Source organism: Saimiri boliviensis, chromosome 2, assembly GCF_048565385.1.
Source record: "Saimiri boliviensis isolate mSaiBol1 chromosome 2, mSaiBol1.pri, whole genome shotgun sequence".
Classification (NCBI taxonomy): Eukaryota; Metazoa; Chordata; class Mammalia; order Primates; family Cebidae; genus Saimiri; species Saimiri boliviensis.
The window spans coordinates 137,540,807-137,557,299 of NC_133450.1; the positions used below are offsets into that span (position 1 = coordinate 137,540,807).

A 16,493-nucleotide genomic window follows, 5' to 3' on the forward strand; every position below is an offset into this window, starting at 1 on the left:
GGTGTCAGGGGCTTCAGCCCGTCGGGGCCGGAGGGTTTCTCCCTGCCCCTGCACAAGGACGGACTGTGCAGCGCAGTAAAGAAAACGTCTGGTAGATCCGGGCCGGCCAGGCCTCGTGGGAGCTGGAGTCCATCCTCAGATCTTGTCCAGAGCTCCCAGCTTAAGAGGTTTTTCAAAGGCAGTTTTGGGGGAAGGGACGGGAGGGCCAGGTGGCAGGTGCTGAGAATCCCGGGGCGCAGCCGTCTTCCTGCCGAGCCGCTTCTGGGGGGCCCAGATGCAGCCTCGGGGTGCTGGGGGCCCCTCCGCGTTGCGAAGCCGTGGATTCCGGGGCACTGTCACGGAAGCCGTGGCCTAAACGTCGTCTGAAGTCAGCGCAGCCCGAGGCCCAGGAGTAGTCGGGAGGGCGCCATGCGGTGCGCTTGCGCAGCTCGCCGTTGGGGTTTCCTCCTTTGACGGAATTTTTTCAAAGGCGGCTTCAAACCCGCGGCCCTGTCTGGAACGTGCCGTCTCCGAACCCGCTCTGCAGAGGAGGGGCGTCCCGAACTTCGGCCTCAACGGGCCCGCGGGGAGCGCGCCACGGTCCGCCGGCCGACAGGGGGCGTCCACGGCGGCCAACGCCCGCCCGGATGTCCCGCCCCGGCGCGCCGGAAGGAATCCCGAGAGGCAGCTGCGGGGACTCGAGGGAGAGGCTGCGCGCGCTGACAGTGTCCCGGGGTCTCCGCGTTGGTGCCGCCGGCCCCGGCTTCGCCGCCCCGCGCCGCACTCGGGCCGGCCCCGCCGACCCGCCTCTGCCGCCGGCCGGATGACGGGCGCCTGCGCCCTGCAGACGGTGGACACCGAGCTGACCGCGGACGCGGTGGAGTGGTGCCCGCTGCGAGGCCTCAGGCACCTGCTGGCGTGCGGAACCTACCAGCTGCGGCGCGCGGGCGGGCCGGCCGGCCCCGGGAGCCAGGTGCGCACGCCGCGGCTGGGAGGGTAGGGGGGCGGGGCGGCCCCGCGGTGGAGGCTGAACGGCGCGCGGGGTCGCGCGGGGACGAAGAGGGCGTGCTGGCGCTGTGGCCGGGACGTAGGTCGGACTCGGGTCAGAGTCTCTTTTTAAAAATTGCTCTTTTTGGCCGGGCGCGGTGGCTCAAGCCTGTAATCTCAGCACTTTGGGAGGCCGAGGCGGGTGGATCACGAGGTCGAGATCGAGACCGTCCTGGTCAACATGGTGAAACCCCGTCTCTACTAAAAATACAAAAAATTAGCTGGGCATGGTGGCACGTGCCTGTAATCCCAGCTACTCAGGAGGCTGAGGCAGGAGAACCGCCCGAACCCAGGAGGCGGAGGTTGCGGTGAGCCGAGATCGCTCCATTGCACTCCAGCCTGGGTAACAAGAGCGAAACTCCGTCTCAAAAAAAAAAAAAAATTGCTCTTTTTTGAGACAAGGTCTCGCTGTGTCACCCAGAGCAGCTGGGCCCGCAGGCAGCGCCCCGCCCCCGGCCAGCTTCAGGGTTTGGGAGCAGAACGTCTTCTGTATGCAGGTGTGGCCCAGGCTGAGGGATGGGATGTACAGTACAGAGGAAGTGGGAGTTGTACCTTAACTTCTGCAAGGTGCGTGTTAGGATGCAAACTGGGCGCTGGAACAACAGGCCCAGGTCAGGGCTGTGCCAGGCAAACTGGGTTCTGTGCTTACCCAGCCGGTTTAGAAGGAGCCTTCTCTGCTGGGTCCAGGAGCGTTCGTTCACCTACTCATTCGTCATATACAGGAAAATAGACATTTCTCCAGCTCAGAACACCAGAGGCTCTCCTTCCAGGCAGAATTCCGCTCCGTCAGTCATCACAAACCTTTGAGTTCCTTGGGTCCTTTTTCCCATCGCTTGGGTTCCTTGGTGTCTTGGCTTAATCAGAGAATACCTCTGCGTTTTTTGTAGGGTGGAATGGAAGTTGAGGAGCCTCAGATCCGTTTAGGTCGTCTCTTCCTGTACAGTTTCAAGGAGAACAACTCTACTCACCCTCTGGTCGAGGTCCAAAGAAAAGATACTTCTGCAGTCCTGGACATGAAATGGTACAACTGTGGTAATCCCCCTTGTCACTTAATCAGGGGAGCCTGATGCCCGATAGCCTTCAAGGAGACGGATTGTGTGTCAACTTTGGAATTGTTTCTTCGCTGTCCTGCCTGCCTCCCACTCGGGCGGTGCTTTATGCGGGGCTTATTTCTTTTGCCATGTTCCAGTTGGGGAAGCAGTGGGAGTTTTCTGACTTCATAAGCTGCGGCATCTTTTGTTTGAGAACACAATTGTAGGCTCGAGCCGAGTTTTGGAGCTGAGATTTATTTATTTATTTATTTATTTATTTATTTATTTGAGACGGAGTTTCACTCTTGTTACCCAGGCTGGAGTGCGATGGCGCCATCTCGGCTCACTGCAACCTCCACTTCCTGGGTTCAGGCAATTCTCCTGCCTCAGCCTCCTCAGTAGCTGGGATTACAGGCACGCACCACCATGCCCAGCTAATTTTTTTGTATTTTTAGTAGAGACGGGGTTTCACCATGTTGACCAGGATGGTCTCGATCTCTTAACCTCGTGATCCACCCACCTCGGCCTCCCAAAGTGCTGGGATTACAGGCTTGAGCCACCGCGCCCGGCCAGATTTTTATTTTTTTTAAATTTATTTAATTATTATTATTTTTTTTTTGAGATGGAGACTTGCTCTGTTACCAGGCTGGAGTGCAGTGGCGCAATCTTGGCTCACTGCAACCTCTGCCTCCTGGGTTCAAGAAGTTCTCCTGCCTCAGCCTCTCCCAATAGCTGAGATTACAGGTGTCTGCCACTGCGCCCAGTTACTTTTTGCTTAGTTTTGTTTGTTTTTGAGAAGGAGTTTTGCTCTTGTTGCCCAGGCTAGCGTGCAATGGCATGTTCTTGGCTCACTGCAGCCTCCACGCCTCAGGCTGAAGTGATTCTCCTGCCTCAGCCTCCTGAGTAGCTGAGATTACGTGCGCCCACAACCACGCCTGGCTGATTTTGTATTTTTAGTAGAGATGAGGTTTCACTATGTTGATCAGACTGGTCTCAAACTTCTGATCTCAGGGGATCCACCTGCCTCAGCCTCCCAAAGTGCTGGGATTACAGGCGTGAAGCACCGTGCCCGGCCGTATATCGTATTCTTATTGTACCTTTTCTAAGGTAACAGTAACATGCTGTAAGGTTTGTGGCCTAGGAGCAGTGGCCCCCACCGTATAGTCCAGGTGTGTAGTAGGCTGTCCTGGCTGGGTTTGCGTGGAGTGCAGCCCCGTTGTTAAGTGAAGCACAAGTGATGGCCGGATGCACGGTGTGCCCCGAGCACATCAGTGTGCTCACGGTGGTCCCTCCCCTCAGGTGCCACATCCCGGTAGCTGGACGTGCCCTCCTGGGCTTGGCCGATGCGAGTGGATCCGTACAGCTGCTCCGCCTGGCAGAATCTGAGGTCAGCGACTTGTACTTGTGCTGTGGGTGGCAGGGACCTGGATAGAGGGTGGGTGGGGTGGCTGTGCTGATACAGACGTTTTTCTAGAACAGCCTCGTGACAATGCTGAACATACGTAAACATTCTACAATAGCATGGAGTCTATTTTTAAGTTGTATTGGGTTTTACATCCAACTACAAGAGGAAGTCACCTCGTGTCAGCAGCAGAAGGGCTGAACTTCCAGATCCATTCACCTGTTAGTGGATCTGGAAGTTCTCCAAGGAAAGCCTAGGCAGACATTCTTGGATTGATGCTGGGGCTAAGAGTAGCAGTGAGTGTCCTGTGTAAAGATGGTGTTGCTCACGGATTATTGGGAAAGCATTTGAGTCCTGTGAATTTTTCTGGGTTTCTCACAGTGATCCTGAGCCATGCATTAGCAAAGTGACTTCATCTGATAGCTATGGGGGGGGGGATGTCACATAGTGGGGTGACCTGAAAGCCCGAGACCATGCCGTCACTGATGCAGATGCTGTAGGTGGGGCTGCGCCACAGGTCAGACCAGTCCTGTGTTCATGGCAACCCAGGGCCTGTGTAGAAAGGCCCTTGCTTCAGGCAGCTCAGAGCAGTTGCCCTGTCTTAGAAAGGAGCGAAAGAGTGGCCACAGGAAAGCTGTGGGCCCAAGAGAGGAGGCGTGAACCCAGGCAGGGCTTTGGTGCAACAGCCTCCTGGGAGCAGGGCCAGGTTATTTAGGAAGTGAAATTTATGTAGCTCTGTGGAAAGAGCAACCATGCTCTCATGGCTACTTGCAGCTTCTGAAGTGGAAACAGAGGAGTTTCCCCACTGTCTGTCTGGGGAGGTGAGTGTGCAGCGCCCTGAAGGCCTGAGTGGGGGAGTGTGCATGCCGCTGTGGTCTGGAGCCTGTACAGGTGTCTCATAGCATCTAGGAGTGCAAGGACAGCAGGTGGGCGCGAAAGGGTGGGAGACCGTGCCCCAGGATCAAGCCTGTGGGAAAGTCCTCCTCCAAGTGTGCGGAGTGTGGGCTCCAGTGTCCCCACATCTTCTCGGTGCCTGGCCCGTGGCAGGGTTTCAGGGTTAGGTGGAAGTGTGAGTCAGGGACTGATGCATTTCATCAACTTGGGGAGGAAATGAGGGAACCATGATTTCCCTGCAGGAGGGGAAACGTCTTCTGGGGGCTCTGGGGGGCTACTTTCCTTTGATGGAGTTCTTCCTTCTCCAGTAGAAGAGCGGCCACATGCTGGAGCCGTTGTCCAGCCTTGCCCTGGAGCAGCAGTGTCTGGCTTTGTCCTTAGATTGGTCCACTGGGAAAACTGGAAGGTAAGGGCCAGGCTTGGGCAGGGTCCATGAGCCTTTCTCTGAGGATCACTTCCACTTTTCACTCTAGAGAGCTCCAGCCACCTTTGGCCAGCCCCGACTGTGCTCCTGAGACCTGACATGATCACTGCCAGTCCTAATCTAAGAAAAGCTCCCCCATTTTAGTTATACAGCAATAGTATTTTTATCTAGAGAAGCCGATAAAGAGACTAGATCACAACCACTGCTGAGCTTGTCTTGACAAGCTTGTCAAGACAAGCTCAGCAGTGGTTGTGATCTTTGCCAGCAAGTCCCTTAAGGGGCGTGTCCACACCCCAGGACTTGTTTGGGAACCGGAAGAGGCTGAGGAATGATATTCAGCCGGGCTTCTCCCTTGGTTCGCTGTGTCTAGGACCAGGGACCAGCCCTTGAGGATCATCAGCAGCGACTCCATGGGACAGCTGCACCTGCTGATGGTGAGTGAGACGGGGTCCAGACTGCAGAAAGTGAGCTCATGGCAAGCACATCAGTTCGAGGCCTGGATTGCTGCTTTCAATTACTGGCATACAGAAATTGTGTATTCAGGTCAGTATTCCTCCACTGGTCTCCTCTCTGATGGAAGGCTTGCTGAGGGAGGGTGCACGGTGGGGAGGCCTGTGCTGCAGCTGTGATTCCAGTGGTGCTGGGATCTTGAAGACCTTTTATGGAAAGTGTACTTTTTTTTTTTTGAGAATGTACTTTCTGGGACAAAGACTATAGTTGGTGCTCATCACTTAGCTGTGCTTTGGAGAGCAAAGTGTAGCTTGCCTCAGGCAGTACAGGGTCCTGGGTGGCGCTGGCCAGGGTGTTGGAGGAGCAGGCACCTGTGGGCAGAGCCGTCCTGCCTCCGTGATGTGCTTGATCTCAGGCCCTTCCTGCCTTTCCTGGAAGTCCAGGTTCTGTGCTTTTTGTCTGATAACCTGTGGATACAATAGTGATTTCGCCATGTTGGATTTCAGGTTTGTCTGCTCCTTTTTTGGATATAGTTTATCTTCCAGAAAAAGGGAAGCATGAGAGAAGTAAGATTCCTTTGCAGGTCTTGTGAATGGTTTGTATTTGTGGCATGCCGATGTGGGAGTGAGAAGCTCACATTCCAGGAAGGAGGTGGCTTTGGTCAGCTTCTCTTTCCCAGGGAGAGAGAACTCACGGCAGGTGGAAGGGCTGGTCTCTCGAGAGGAGAAAGAAGAGCTGCTGAATTTGCAAATAGCCGAAGAAAAGATCTGACCCTTCCCTGCTGCTAACCTTCCAGGCCACTGTCGCGTCTGGATGGTTTGTTACCACAGAGCAGTAAGTGGTGGCCCTGCCTTCATTTGTGACCAGTCCAGCCTCCACACAGTAGCCAGAGTGAGTGTTTAAAAACACACATGTGGCCGGGCGCGGTGGCTCAAGCCTGTAATCCCAGCACTTTGGGAGACCGAGGCGGGTGGATCACAAGGTCAAGAGATCGAGACCATCTTGGTCAACATGGTGAAACCTCGTCTCTACTAAAAATACAAAAAAAATAGCTGGGCATGGTGGTGCGTGCCTGTAATCCCAGCTACTCAGGAGGCTGAGGCAGGAGAATTGCCTGAACCCAGGAGGCGGAGGTTGCGGTGAGCCGAGATCGCGCCATTGCACTCCAGCCTGGGTAACAAGAGCGAAACTCCGTCTCAAAAAAAAAAAAAAAAAAAAAAAAAACACACATGTATCGCATCTCACTCATTGTTAGAACCCTTTACGGTTCCTGTTTTGCTTAGGATGAAATCCATAACACTGATGTGATTACCCAAGGCCTGTGGAGTCTGGGCCACGCCTGCCTTTCCAGCCTCATTTTGGCTCCTCTGCCCTTGGGCACCTTTTCCTGAAACAGTCCACATTCCCCTAATCTGAGGGCTTTATCACGGATGTCTCCTTCATGGGTGAACTCTGCTTTTCTGGCATGCTCAGCTTACAGTCTTGTCCTTAAAAGACTGATGCAGAGCAGCGCCTTTCCACCCAGGCAGGCCTGGCCTCTGCTTGTCCCAGGCACGAGGATGTGCCTAGGGCGGGGTTCTTATTTGTGTTGCTCATTGCCACAGCCTTGAACTTGAGACCCATAAAGATCTCATTTCTTGAGGTCTGTCCTTGGATTAGTTCTTCTGCCTTGAGCTAATTCAGAGCAGAGATATGGTAGGGCAATTATTTAATAGTTTTGGACTAATTCACTCTTTCAACAAATACTATGTACCGAGCCATATTCTAGGTAATTCAGTACTTTAGCAAACAACACGGACAAAAGTCCTGCTTTCTTTTTTAAGTTTTTTTTTTTTTTTTTTTTTTTTTTTTTTTTAGACGGAGTTTCGCTCTTGTTACCCAGGCTGGAGTGCAATGGCGCGATCTCGGCTCACCGCAACCTCCTGGCTTCAGGCAATTCTCCTGCCTCAGCCTCCTGAGTAGCTGGGATTACAGGCACACGCCACCATGCCCAGCTAATTTTTAGTATTTTTAGTAGAGACGGGGTTTCACCATGTTGACCAGGATGGTCTCGATCTCTTGACCTCGTGATCCACCCGCCTCGGCCTCCCAAAGTGCTGGGATTACAGACTTGAGCCACCGCGCCCGGCCTCTTTTTTAAGTTTTATTTAAGTTTATTTTTATTTTTGTGTTTGGATGGATGGATGGATGCTGGATTGTTGGATGGATGGTGGGTGGATGGATGGTGGATCGTCGGATGGATGGTGGGTGGGTGGGTGGTGGGTGAATGGGTGGTGGATCGTCGGATGGATGGTGGCTGGGTGGATGGTGGGTCATCGGATGGATGGTGGGTGGGTGGATGGTGGGTCGTCGGATGGATGGTGGCTGGGTGGATGGTGGGTCGTCGGATGGATGGTGGCTGGGTGGATGGTGGGTCGTCGGATGGATGGTGGCTGGGTAGATGGTGGGTCGTCGGATGGATGGTGGCTGGGTGGATGGTGGGTCGTCGGATGGATGGTGGCTGGGTGGATGGTGGGTCGTCGGATGGATGGTGGCTAGGTGGATGGTGGGTCGTCGGATGGATGGTGGGTGGGTGGATGGTGGATCGTCGGATGGTGAGTGGGTGGGTGGTGGGTGGATGGATCGTGGATCGCCGGATGGATGGTGGCTGGGTGGATGGTGGGTCGTCGGATGGTGGGTCGTCGGATGGATGGTGGGTGGGTGGATGGTGGGTCGTCGGATGGATGGTGGCTGGGTGGATGGTGGGTCGTCGGATGGATGGTGGCTGGGTGGATGGTGGGTCGTCGGATGGATGGTGGCTGGGTGGATGGTGGGTCGTCGGATGGATGGTGGGTGGATGGGTGGATGGTGGGTCATCAGATGGATGGTGGGTGGGTGGATGGCGGCTGGGTGGATAGATGGTGGGTCATCGGATGGATGGTGGGTAGGTGGATGGTGGGTCGTCAGATGGATGGTGGCTGGGTGGATGGCTGGCTTGCTGGATGGATGGTAGATCATTGGATGGTAATGGGAGGATGGATGATGGGGGTTGGGTAGACGGTGGGGCTGGGTGGAAGGTGGGTGGGAAGGCGGGTAGATGGATGGATGGTGGCTGGATGGATGGTGGATTTTTGGACCGTGTGGGGTGGTATGGGGGGTGGATAGATGGTGGGATGGGTCGAAGGTGGGTGAATAGTGGGTGCTGGATGGTGAGGGGGTGAGTGATATGGTCAGACCTAGACATTTTCCTTCTGCTCTTCTTCACTCTTTCGGGACCTGCTCTTGAGCTTCTGTTCCTTCGGGTGCCACCATTCACTCTATGTGTCGCTTTTCTTCAAAGATGGATTGTGGTTCACTGCAGCAAATCCTCTTTTCTCCCCATCCTTTTAGTCCCCCTAAAGCAAGTGCTTTAAGGTGACAGAGGGCACCTCCCTCTCAGCTTTAAGGCGACAGAGGCACCTCCCTCTCAGCTTTATGGCGACAGAGGGCACCTCCCTCTCAGCTTTAAGGCGACAGAGGGCACCTCCCTCTCAGCTTTAAGGCGACAGAGGGCACCTCCCTCTCAGCTTTAAGGCGACAGAGGGCACCTCCCTCTCAGCTTTAAGGCGACAGAGGGCACCTCCCTCTCAGCTTTAAGGCGACAGAGGGCACCTCCCTCTCAGCTTTAAGGCGACAGAGGGCACCTCCCTCTCAGCTTTAAGGCGACAGAGGGCACCTTCCTTCAGGCGCATCGTGTGGAGTCATGCATGCTGCCTCTGCGTGCAGCTTCTGTTCAGGGCTCTGATCTAGCAACTCTTGTTCTTGGAAGCTGGGGCTTTAATCGCTGGGGCCCTTAGAGAAGGCAGTTTAGCCCCTGGGACTGGTAATGCCCTGTGTGTGATGGTTGCTGGTGCCTAATGCCCTTCAGTTTCCATTTCCTCTCTTCTGTTCCTGCCGGCGCAGCCCGTCCGTCTTTCCCCTCCTCCTTGAAGGCCCAGCTTATTGTCTGTAGAGAGTTAGGGCGCAGCGATGACATTCCTGGGGAGTTGTTTCTGGGGCTCTCCTGTTGAGGTGGCGACCTAAGAACCCCCCATTAAAGCCACCCAGGGAACCTTCCTCACAAACATCAACGGCCTCGCTGAGGAAGGACATTTCCTGTCATTGGTCATGCTGACGCTTCTCTGTCTCCACACAGGGGGTGACGATGGCCTCCTGAGGGGCTGGGACACCAGGGCACCTGGCAGATTTCTCTTCACCAGCAAGAGGTCACTATCCAAGGGCCAGCACTTGGTGCCCACACCAGCCCTCCCGTTCCCTGACACCAGCCCTCCCATTCCCTAGGTGACCCCACCAGCCCTTGTTCCCTGGGTGCCCACACCAGTCCTCATTTCCTGGTGCATCCACATGCTGGGCACTGGCTCAGGCACCACCTCTGCTTGCAGACACTCCATGGGTGTGTGCAGTATCCAGAGCAGCCCTCATCGGGAGCACGTCCTGGCCACAGGAAGGTGAGTCCTCAGGAGGCCCATGGGCCCTTCTTGCCTCTTCTGTTGCCATTCCTCCTGGCACCTTTGCAGTATTCCGCCTGCCAGTGCTTTGCCAGACTGCAGGTATCTGGGTTTGGGAACGGGGACCTTGTCCTCGAGGGCTGAGTGGGGCTGAGAGACATTCTCTGCCACCTGGGGCTTTGTGGAACAGGTGAGCCTGAGCCTGGGCTTTCCCTGCATCCCCGCTGTGGCTGATTGGTTTCAGCTATGACGAGCACATCCTCCTGTGGGACACACGAAACATGAAGCAGCCGTTGGCGGACACGCCCGTGCAGGGTGGGGTATGGAGAATCAAGTGGCACCCTTTCCACCACCACCTGCTTCTGGCTGCCTGCATGCACAGTGGCTTTAAGATCCTCAACTGCCAAAAGGCAATGGGTGAGTGGGAACCTGTGGCTGCTGGGCCTCAGGGCTGGGCGCCAGTTCCCTGCCCCCTTGCTCTGCTGGGCTCTTCCCTCAGTTTTCACACACTCCCAGGGTCACGCCCTGGTCGTGGCTTGGTCGTGATCCATAACTGCCCCAGCTCCAGAATCTCTGTTTTGAGAACTCTGTTCTCTAACTAGTTTTCCCTGGTTTCCCAGCTCCGTTATTCCGATGCCTCCTGCGTTTGGGCAGACCTCTGACCCCACTGGGACCTCTGACCTGGAGGCTTACCACCTGTCACTCCCATAACTGTCCTGTCCGTGCTCCCCCACGCTTCTCCTGCTGGGGTCAGCTGGGACTCTGTGGTCTCCTGTCCCTGTGTGCTCACACTCTGGGCAGAACCCAGTGTTGTTCTGCTGGGGACACACACCTCTGCTTCTGCCTGAGCCAGGGAGTGTAGCCACTGGAATCAGCTGTCCACGTTCTGTTCCAGCAGGTTTCTGGGGTTCCCAGTGATCTGTAACGTTTCTCCAGGCAGTAATCCCCTGCTGTCAGAGTGGTTCACATTTGCCTTTCTCTGCTCAAACCTCCAGGACCTCCTCTTCCCTCCTGACTCTCAGCTCTTGATCTCTCCTCTCTCGCCCCTTCCCTGTCCCCTCACTCCAGAAAGTATCAGTCACAAAATCACCTCATCCTCCCAGCCCCACAGCAGTGGGTGAGCCACACGTTCCTTCTCTGCGCTGGAGCGTCCTCGGGGACTCGGTTTCCACATCGCGTTCCTCTCTCTGCCGCACCTGTAGTTGGTTTCTGCCTCTCTTCCCTGTTGCTTCTGTTAGTTCTGTGAATGTGCTTCATATATCTCGTCTTTTTAATTTTTATTTATTTATTTATTTATTTATTTATTTATTTATTTAGAGACGGAGTTTCGCTCTTGTTACCCAGGCTGGAGTGCAATGGCGCGATCTCGGCTCACCGCAACCTCCGCCTCCTGGGTTCAGGCAATTCTCCTGCCTCAGCCTCCTGAGTAGCTGGGATTACAGGCACGTGCCACCATGCCCAGCTAATTTTTTGTATCTTTAGTAGAGACGGGGTTTCACCATGTTGACCAGGATGGTCTCGATCTCTTGACCTCGTGATCCACCCGCCTCGGCCTCCCAAAGTGCTGGGATTACAGGCTTGAGCCACCGCGCCGGGACTTTTTTTTTCTTAATGTATGTATTTACAGGGATACGTTTTCCTCTGATCACAGCTTTCGCTGCAGCCCATGTATTTTGGTTGTATCCTTATTTTCATTCATCTCAGTGTATTTTCTAATTTCCCACGGTTTTTTGTTGTTTTTATTTATTTATTTATTTTTGCCTCAGCCTCCCAAGTAGCTGGGATTACAGGTGCCTGCCACCATGCCTGGCCAATTTTTGTATTTTTTTAGTAGAGACGGCATTTCACCGTTGTTGGTCAGGCTGGTCTCGAACTCCCGACCTCAGGTCATCTACCCACCTCAGCCTCCAAAAGTGCTGGGATTACAGGTGTGAGCCACTGCACCCAGCTGGCCTTTTTCGGAACTTTATTTATTTATTTTTTTGAGATGGAGTCTCACTCTGTCACCCAGTCTGGAGTGCAGTGGGGTGATCTTGGCTCGCTGCAGCCTCCGCCTCACAGGTTCAAAGGATTCTCCTGCCTCAGCCTCCCAAGTAGCTGGGACTACAAGCATGCACTACCATGCCCAGCTAATTTTTGTATTTTTAGTAGTGATGGGGTTTCACCATGTTGTTGCCCAGGCTGCTCTCAAACTCCTGGCCTCATGTGATCCACCCACCCCGGCCTCCCAAAATGCTGGAATTGCAGGCATGAGCCACTGCACCTGGCCTATACCTTTAATTAAAAAAAAAAAAAAAAAATTAGTGGATGGGTGCAGTGCCCCACACTTGGCAATCACAGCACTTTGGGAGGGGTGGGAGGATTGCTTGAGCCCAGTTCAAGACTAGCCTGGACAACATAGACCCCATGTTCACAAAATATAGAAAAAACTACCCTGGCATGATGGTCCCAGCTATTCAGGAGGCTGAGGCAGGAGGGTTGAGCCTGGGAGGTCAAGGCTGGAGTGACCTATGATTGCACCACTGCACTCCAGCCTGCGCCACAGAGTGAGACCCTGTCTTGAAAAAAAAAGATGGAGGGAACGTTGGCCTGTTCCTTATCAGAAAGGGCCTTCCGTTCTTTGGGATCTCAACAGTGTCTTGTGTCCACTCATTCGCTGTCTTTCCCTGGCTGTGGCTCTCCGGAGTCTTCCGTCCATTCACTCTCTGTCTTTCCCCGGCCGTGGCTCTCCGGGGTCTTCCGTCCACTCATTCTCTCCCCGCTGTGGCTCACCGGAGTCTTCCATCCATTCACTCTCTGTCTTTCCCGGGCTGTGGCTCTCGGAGTCTTCCGTCCATTCACTCTCTGTCTTTCCCCAGCTGTGGCTCTCCGGGGTCTTCCGTCCACTCATTCGCTGTCTTTCCCCGGCTGTGGCTCTCCGGGGTCTTCCGTCCATTCATTCGCTGTCTTTCCCCGGCTGTGGCTCTCAGGGGTCTTCCGTCCACTCATTCGCTGTCTTTTCCTGGCTGTGGCTCTCCGGGGTCTTCAGTCCATTCACTCTCTGTCTTTCCTGGGCTGTGGCTCTCCGGAGTCTTCCGTCCATTCACTCTCTGTCTTTCCCGGGCTGTGGCTCTCCGGGGTCTTCCGTCCACTCTCTCTCTGTCTTTCCCCGGCTGTGGCTCTCCGGGGTCTTCCGTCCACTCACTCCGTATCTTTCCCCGGCTGTGGCTCTCCGGAGTCTTCCGTCCACTCACTCTGTCTTTCCCCGGCTGTGGCTCTCCGGAGTCTTCGGTCCACTCACTGTCTCTCTCCTCGCTGTGGCTCTCCGAGAGCATAGACTCTGCCGTGTTCCCTTTTCCAAAGCTGCAGAAGAGGTCCTAGCCTGGAGCGGGCGTGTGGAGTGACTGCCGGATGAAAGACTAGTGAGGGTCCTGCCTGCCCTGTGATGCCACCTCCCAGGGACAGTAACGACGGCCTCTCCAGGGGCTTTCTGCCAAGGGTCGCTCCACATGTGCTGTCCGAGGGCCCACGTGGCTGTCTCTCATTCAGCATCTCACTCCTCCTTGGGGCCGCCTCTGCCCAGTCAAAGCCCTGGGCCCAGGGTTGGGCCTCCTGTGGCAGGTGTACAGACAGCCCTGGCACATTTTGTAATCCAGTGCCGTCCTGTTCTGCCCTCAGCCCTTCTTCATCAGCACTTAACCCTGGTTCTGATTCCCATCACTGCTGGCATCAATCCCTAGACTTCAGAGGTAGTGATGGCAGCCCTTTCAGAGCCCGAGTGGCCACCCAGCCTTGCAGCCCCTGGCTCACCTTCCACTTCTGTCTGCGGCTGCCCCCGCCAGCCCTGGCCTTGCCTTCTAGACGCCAGACCGTCTGGGTTTGGCTGCCCCCCTCATTTTCTCTCTCGCTGTGATGTCTGTTGCTGTCCACTCTAGGAGGTGGTTGTGGCCTCTTGCCAGGGCCGCACTCTGCCCTCACAGTTACCACAGCAATTTCTATAAAGTGGCTCACGCCTGTAATCCCACCAGTCTGGGAGGTTGAGGCCGGGCGGATCACGAGGTCAGGAGATCGAGACCATCCTGGCCAACATGGTGAAACCCTGTCTCTACTAAAAATATAAAAACTAGCTGGGTGTGGTGGCGCACGCCTGTAGTCCCAGCTACTTGGGAGGCTGAGGCATGAGAATCGCTTGAACCCAGGAGCTGAGGTTGCATGCAGTGAGCTGAGATCGAGCCATTGCACTCCAGCCTGGCAAAAGAGCGAGACTCTGTCTCAAAAAAAAAAAAAAAAAAAAAAAAAGGCCGGGTGCGGTGGCTCAAGCCTGTAATCCCAGCACTTTGGGAGGCCAAGGCGGATGGATCACGAGGTCAAGAGATCGAGACCATCCAGGTCAACATGGTGAAACCCCGTCTCTACTAAAAATACAAAAAATTAGCTGGGCATGGTGGCGTGTGCCTGTAATCCCAGCTACCCAGGAGGCTGAGGCAGGAGAATTGCCTGAACCCAGGAGGCGGAGGTTGCGGTGAGCCGAGATCGCGCCATTGCACTCCAGCCTGGGTAACAAGAGTGAAACTCCGTCTTAAAAAAAAAAAAAAGAAAAGAAACTGCTCACTTGACCTTATCAGTGGCTCCTTTCCAAGCCATGGTCCAGACTCTGAAACAGGGCACGCAGTACCCTGCTTGCTTCAGGCCCTCCAGCCACGCCATCACTCGCTGACAGTGCCACGGCCGCCTGTGTGTGGCTCTCCGTGCGAGCTGTGGACTTTCTCCCCATTCCTGAGACATCCCCTTCCTTCCCAGCTGGCTGACTCCTTTGTCCTTTGGTTTGAGTGTTAACTGGGGTCTGTGCCTCTCTCAGGTTTTTGCCGTATTGCCAGCCTTGAGTGTGGCTCTGTGGCCCTGCCTGATGCTTCTCTTGGAGGCGCAGGCACGTGTCCACCGCGAGATGATGGTCTGTTTCTTCTCCACCCATCTGCCCGAGTCTTGCTGGTTCCTTTGCATGACACAGCGGCTGCTCAGTAAACACTTGCTGAACTGTGAGGGGTTGTTCTTGGTGGAGTCTCCGTTAGGCATGACAGGATGGCGAGAGGCTCTGGGTGATGTTGCGTTTCCTGGGTTCTCTCCCCTCTCTCCAGAGGAGAAGCAGGAGGCGACGGTCCTGGCATCTCACACACTGCCCAACTCACTGGTGTATGGAGCTGACTGGTCCTGGCTATGCTTCCATTCTCTGCAGCTGGTCCCCTCACGGCCCTGTCCTAGCGACCTGGGAACCAAGACAGCAGACCTGAAGGGTGCAAGCGAGTTGCCAGGACCCTGTCGAGAATGCATGGAGGATAACCATGGGGAGGGCTGTGGAGTGAAGTCACTCACAGAGGACATGAGGAAGAACGGCACCTGGCTGGAGGCTACAGCAGCCGCCACGTGTGACTGTGGCCAGAGCCCAGAAGCAGCAGACTCAGCCTTCAGCCTCCTGGCCACCTGCTCCTTCTATGACCATGCGCTCCACCTCTGGGAGTGGGAGGGGAACTGAGCTGGAGCTCATGAAGCCCCTTCCCACAGGAGGGAGACTGTGAGTGAATGGCCAGGACCACCACGTCGGAGATGCTTACTCTAGCCCTGCAGGTGACTGCACTGGTGGAAGTGACACGGTAGTCAGAAAAACTGTTGCCTTCTCTTAAATAAACCTCTGCTGGGCCCCTGAAAATGGATGGGATGATTCTCTTTGGCAGTGACTGGGGAAGAGACTGGGTTCCCAGCTTGCAAATTTACTAGTTTCTCAGGCAGATTTTGACTGTCAGCCTTTTGTACTAGTTGAAGAAACTATATTAAATGAAATTTTTGGAAAAACATGACTATAATATGTTTAAAGCAAACATTAATGCTTCATCATGGCACAGAAGTGCTTGTATAGATGGAGCACAGCCAGTCCGAAAATCCGACAGTGGAACTCGTGACGGGTTGCATATGTTATTAAAAATACAGTGATCTGTAATCCCAGCACTTTGGGAGGGGCTGAGGCAGGAGGACTGCTTGAGGCCTGAAGATCAGCCTGCACAACTTAGCAAGACCCAGTCTCTGTAAAAAGTAAAGAAAAAATTAGCCAGGTTTGGTACATGTGCCTGTGGTGCAGACACAGGAGGCTGAGGCGGGAGGATTGTTGAGCCCAAGGAGGTTGAGGCCGCAGTGAGCCAGGGGCAACAAAGCAATGACGCTTATCTCTAAAAAATTAAATAATAAAAATATTGTATAAGGAATTGATTACAATCAGTTACAGACTTGTTCCTTCTCTCACAGCTTCACTTGACTAGCCTTAAAAATACATAGTATAAAACTACCTTCAGGCTATGTATATAAGGTGTATATGAAACAAAATTGAATTTCATCTTAAGATTTGTATCCCGTCCTCAAGATACCTCATGTACAGGCAAATATTCTAAAATCTGAAATCCAGGCCGGGCGCAATGGCTCAAGCCTGTAATCCCAGCACTTTGGGAGGCCGAGGCAGGTGGATCACGAGGTCAAGAGATCGAGACCATCCTGGGCAACAAGGTGAAACCCCGTCTCTACTAAAAATACAAAAAATTAGCTGGGCAGGGTGGCGCGTGCCTGTAATCCCAGCTACTCAGGAGGCTGAGGCAGGAGAATTGCCTGAACCCAGGAGGCGGAGGTTGCGGTGAGCCAAGATCGCGCCATTGCACTCCAGCCTGGGTAACAACAGCGAAACTCCGTCTCAAAAAAAAAAAATCTGAAATCCAAAATATTTCTGGTTCCAACCTCCCCCCACCCCCACCGCCCAGGGTCTCAGGCTGGAATGCAGTGGC

General features: G+C 54.5%; 1 protein-coding gene across 8 annotated transcripts; it reads left to right on the plus strand.

The window, feature by feature from the left end:
- The first annotated feature begins 636 nt into the window (after positions 1 to 636).
- On the plus strand, positions 637 to 15,939 carry DPH7 (diphthamide biosynthesis 7). Of its 8 annotated transcripts, none has more exons than XM_039461446.2 (9): positions 637 to 952; positions 1,914 to 2,047; positions 3,357 to 3,444; positions 4,665 to 4,759; positions 5,148 to 5,320; positions 9,381 to 9,450; positions 9,628 to 9,693; positions 9,938 to 10,110; positions 14,906 to 15,026. In XM_039461446.2, exons 1-9 carry the CDS (start codon positions 803 to 805, stop codon positions 14,929 to 14,931), a joined length of 975 nt encoding a protein of 324 aa, XP_039317380.1. In that variant the 5' UTR covers positions 637 to 802; the 3' UTR covers positions 14,932 to 15,026. The 8 variants fall into 8 exon arrangements, with proteins under 8 accessions (XP_039317380.1, XP_039317379.1, XP_039317378.1 ...); XM_039461444.2 differs by having other exon boundaries at positions 638 to 952; positions 14,808 to 15,939; XM_039461443.2 differs by lacking the exon at positions 637 to 952 and adding an exon at positions 984 to 1,081 and having other exon boundaries at positions 14,808 to 15,939.
- The last annotated feature ends 554 nt before the right edge of the window (positions 15,940 to 16,493 follow it).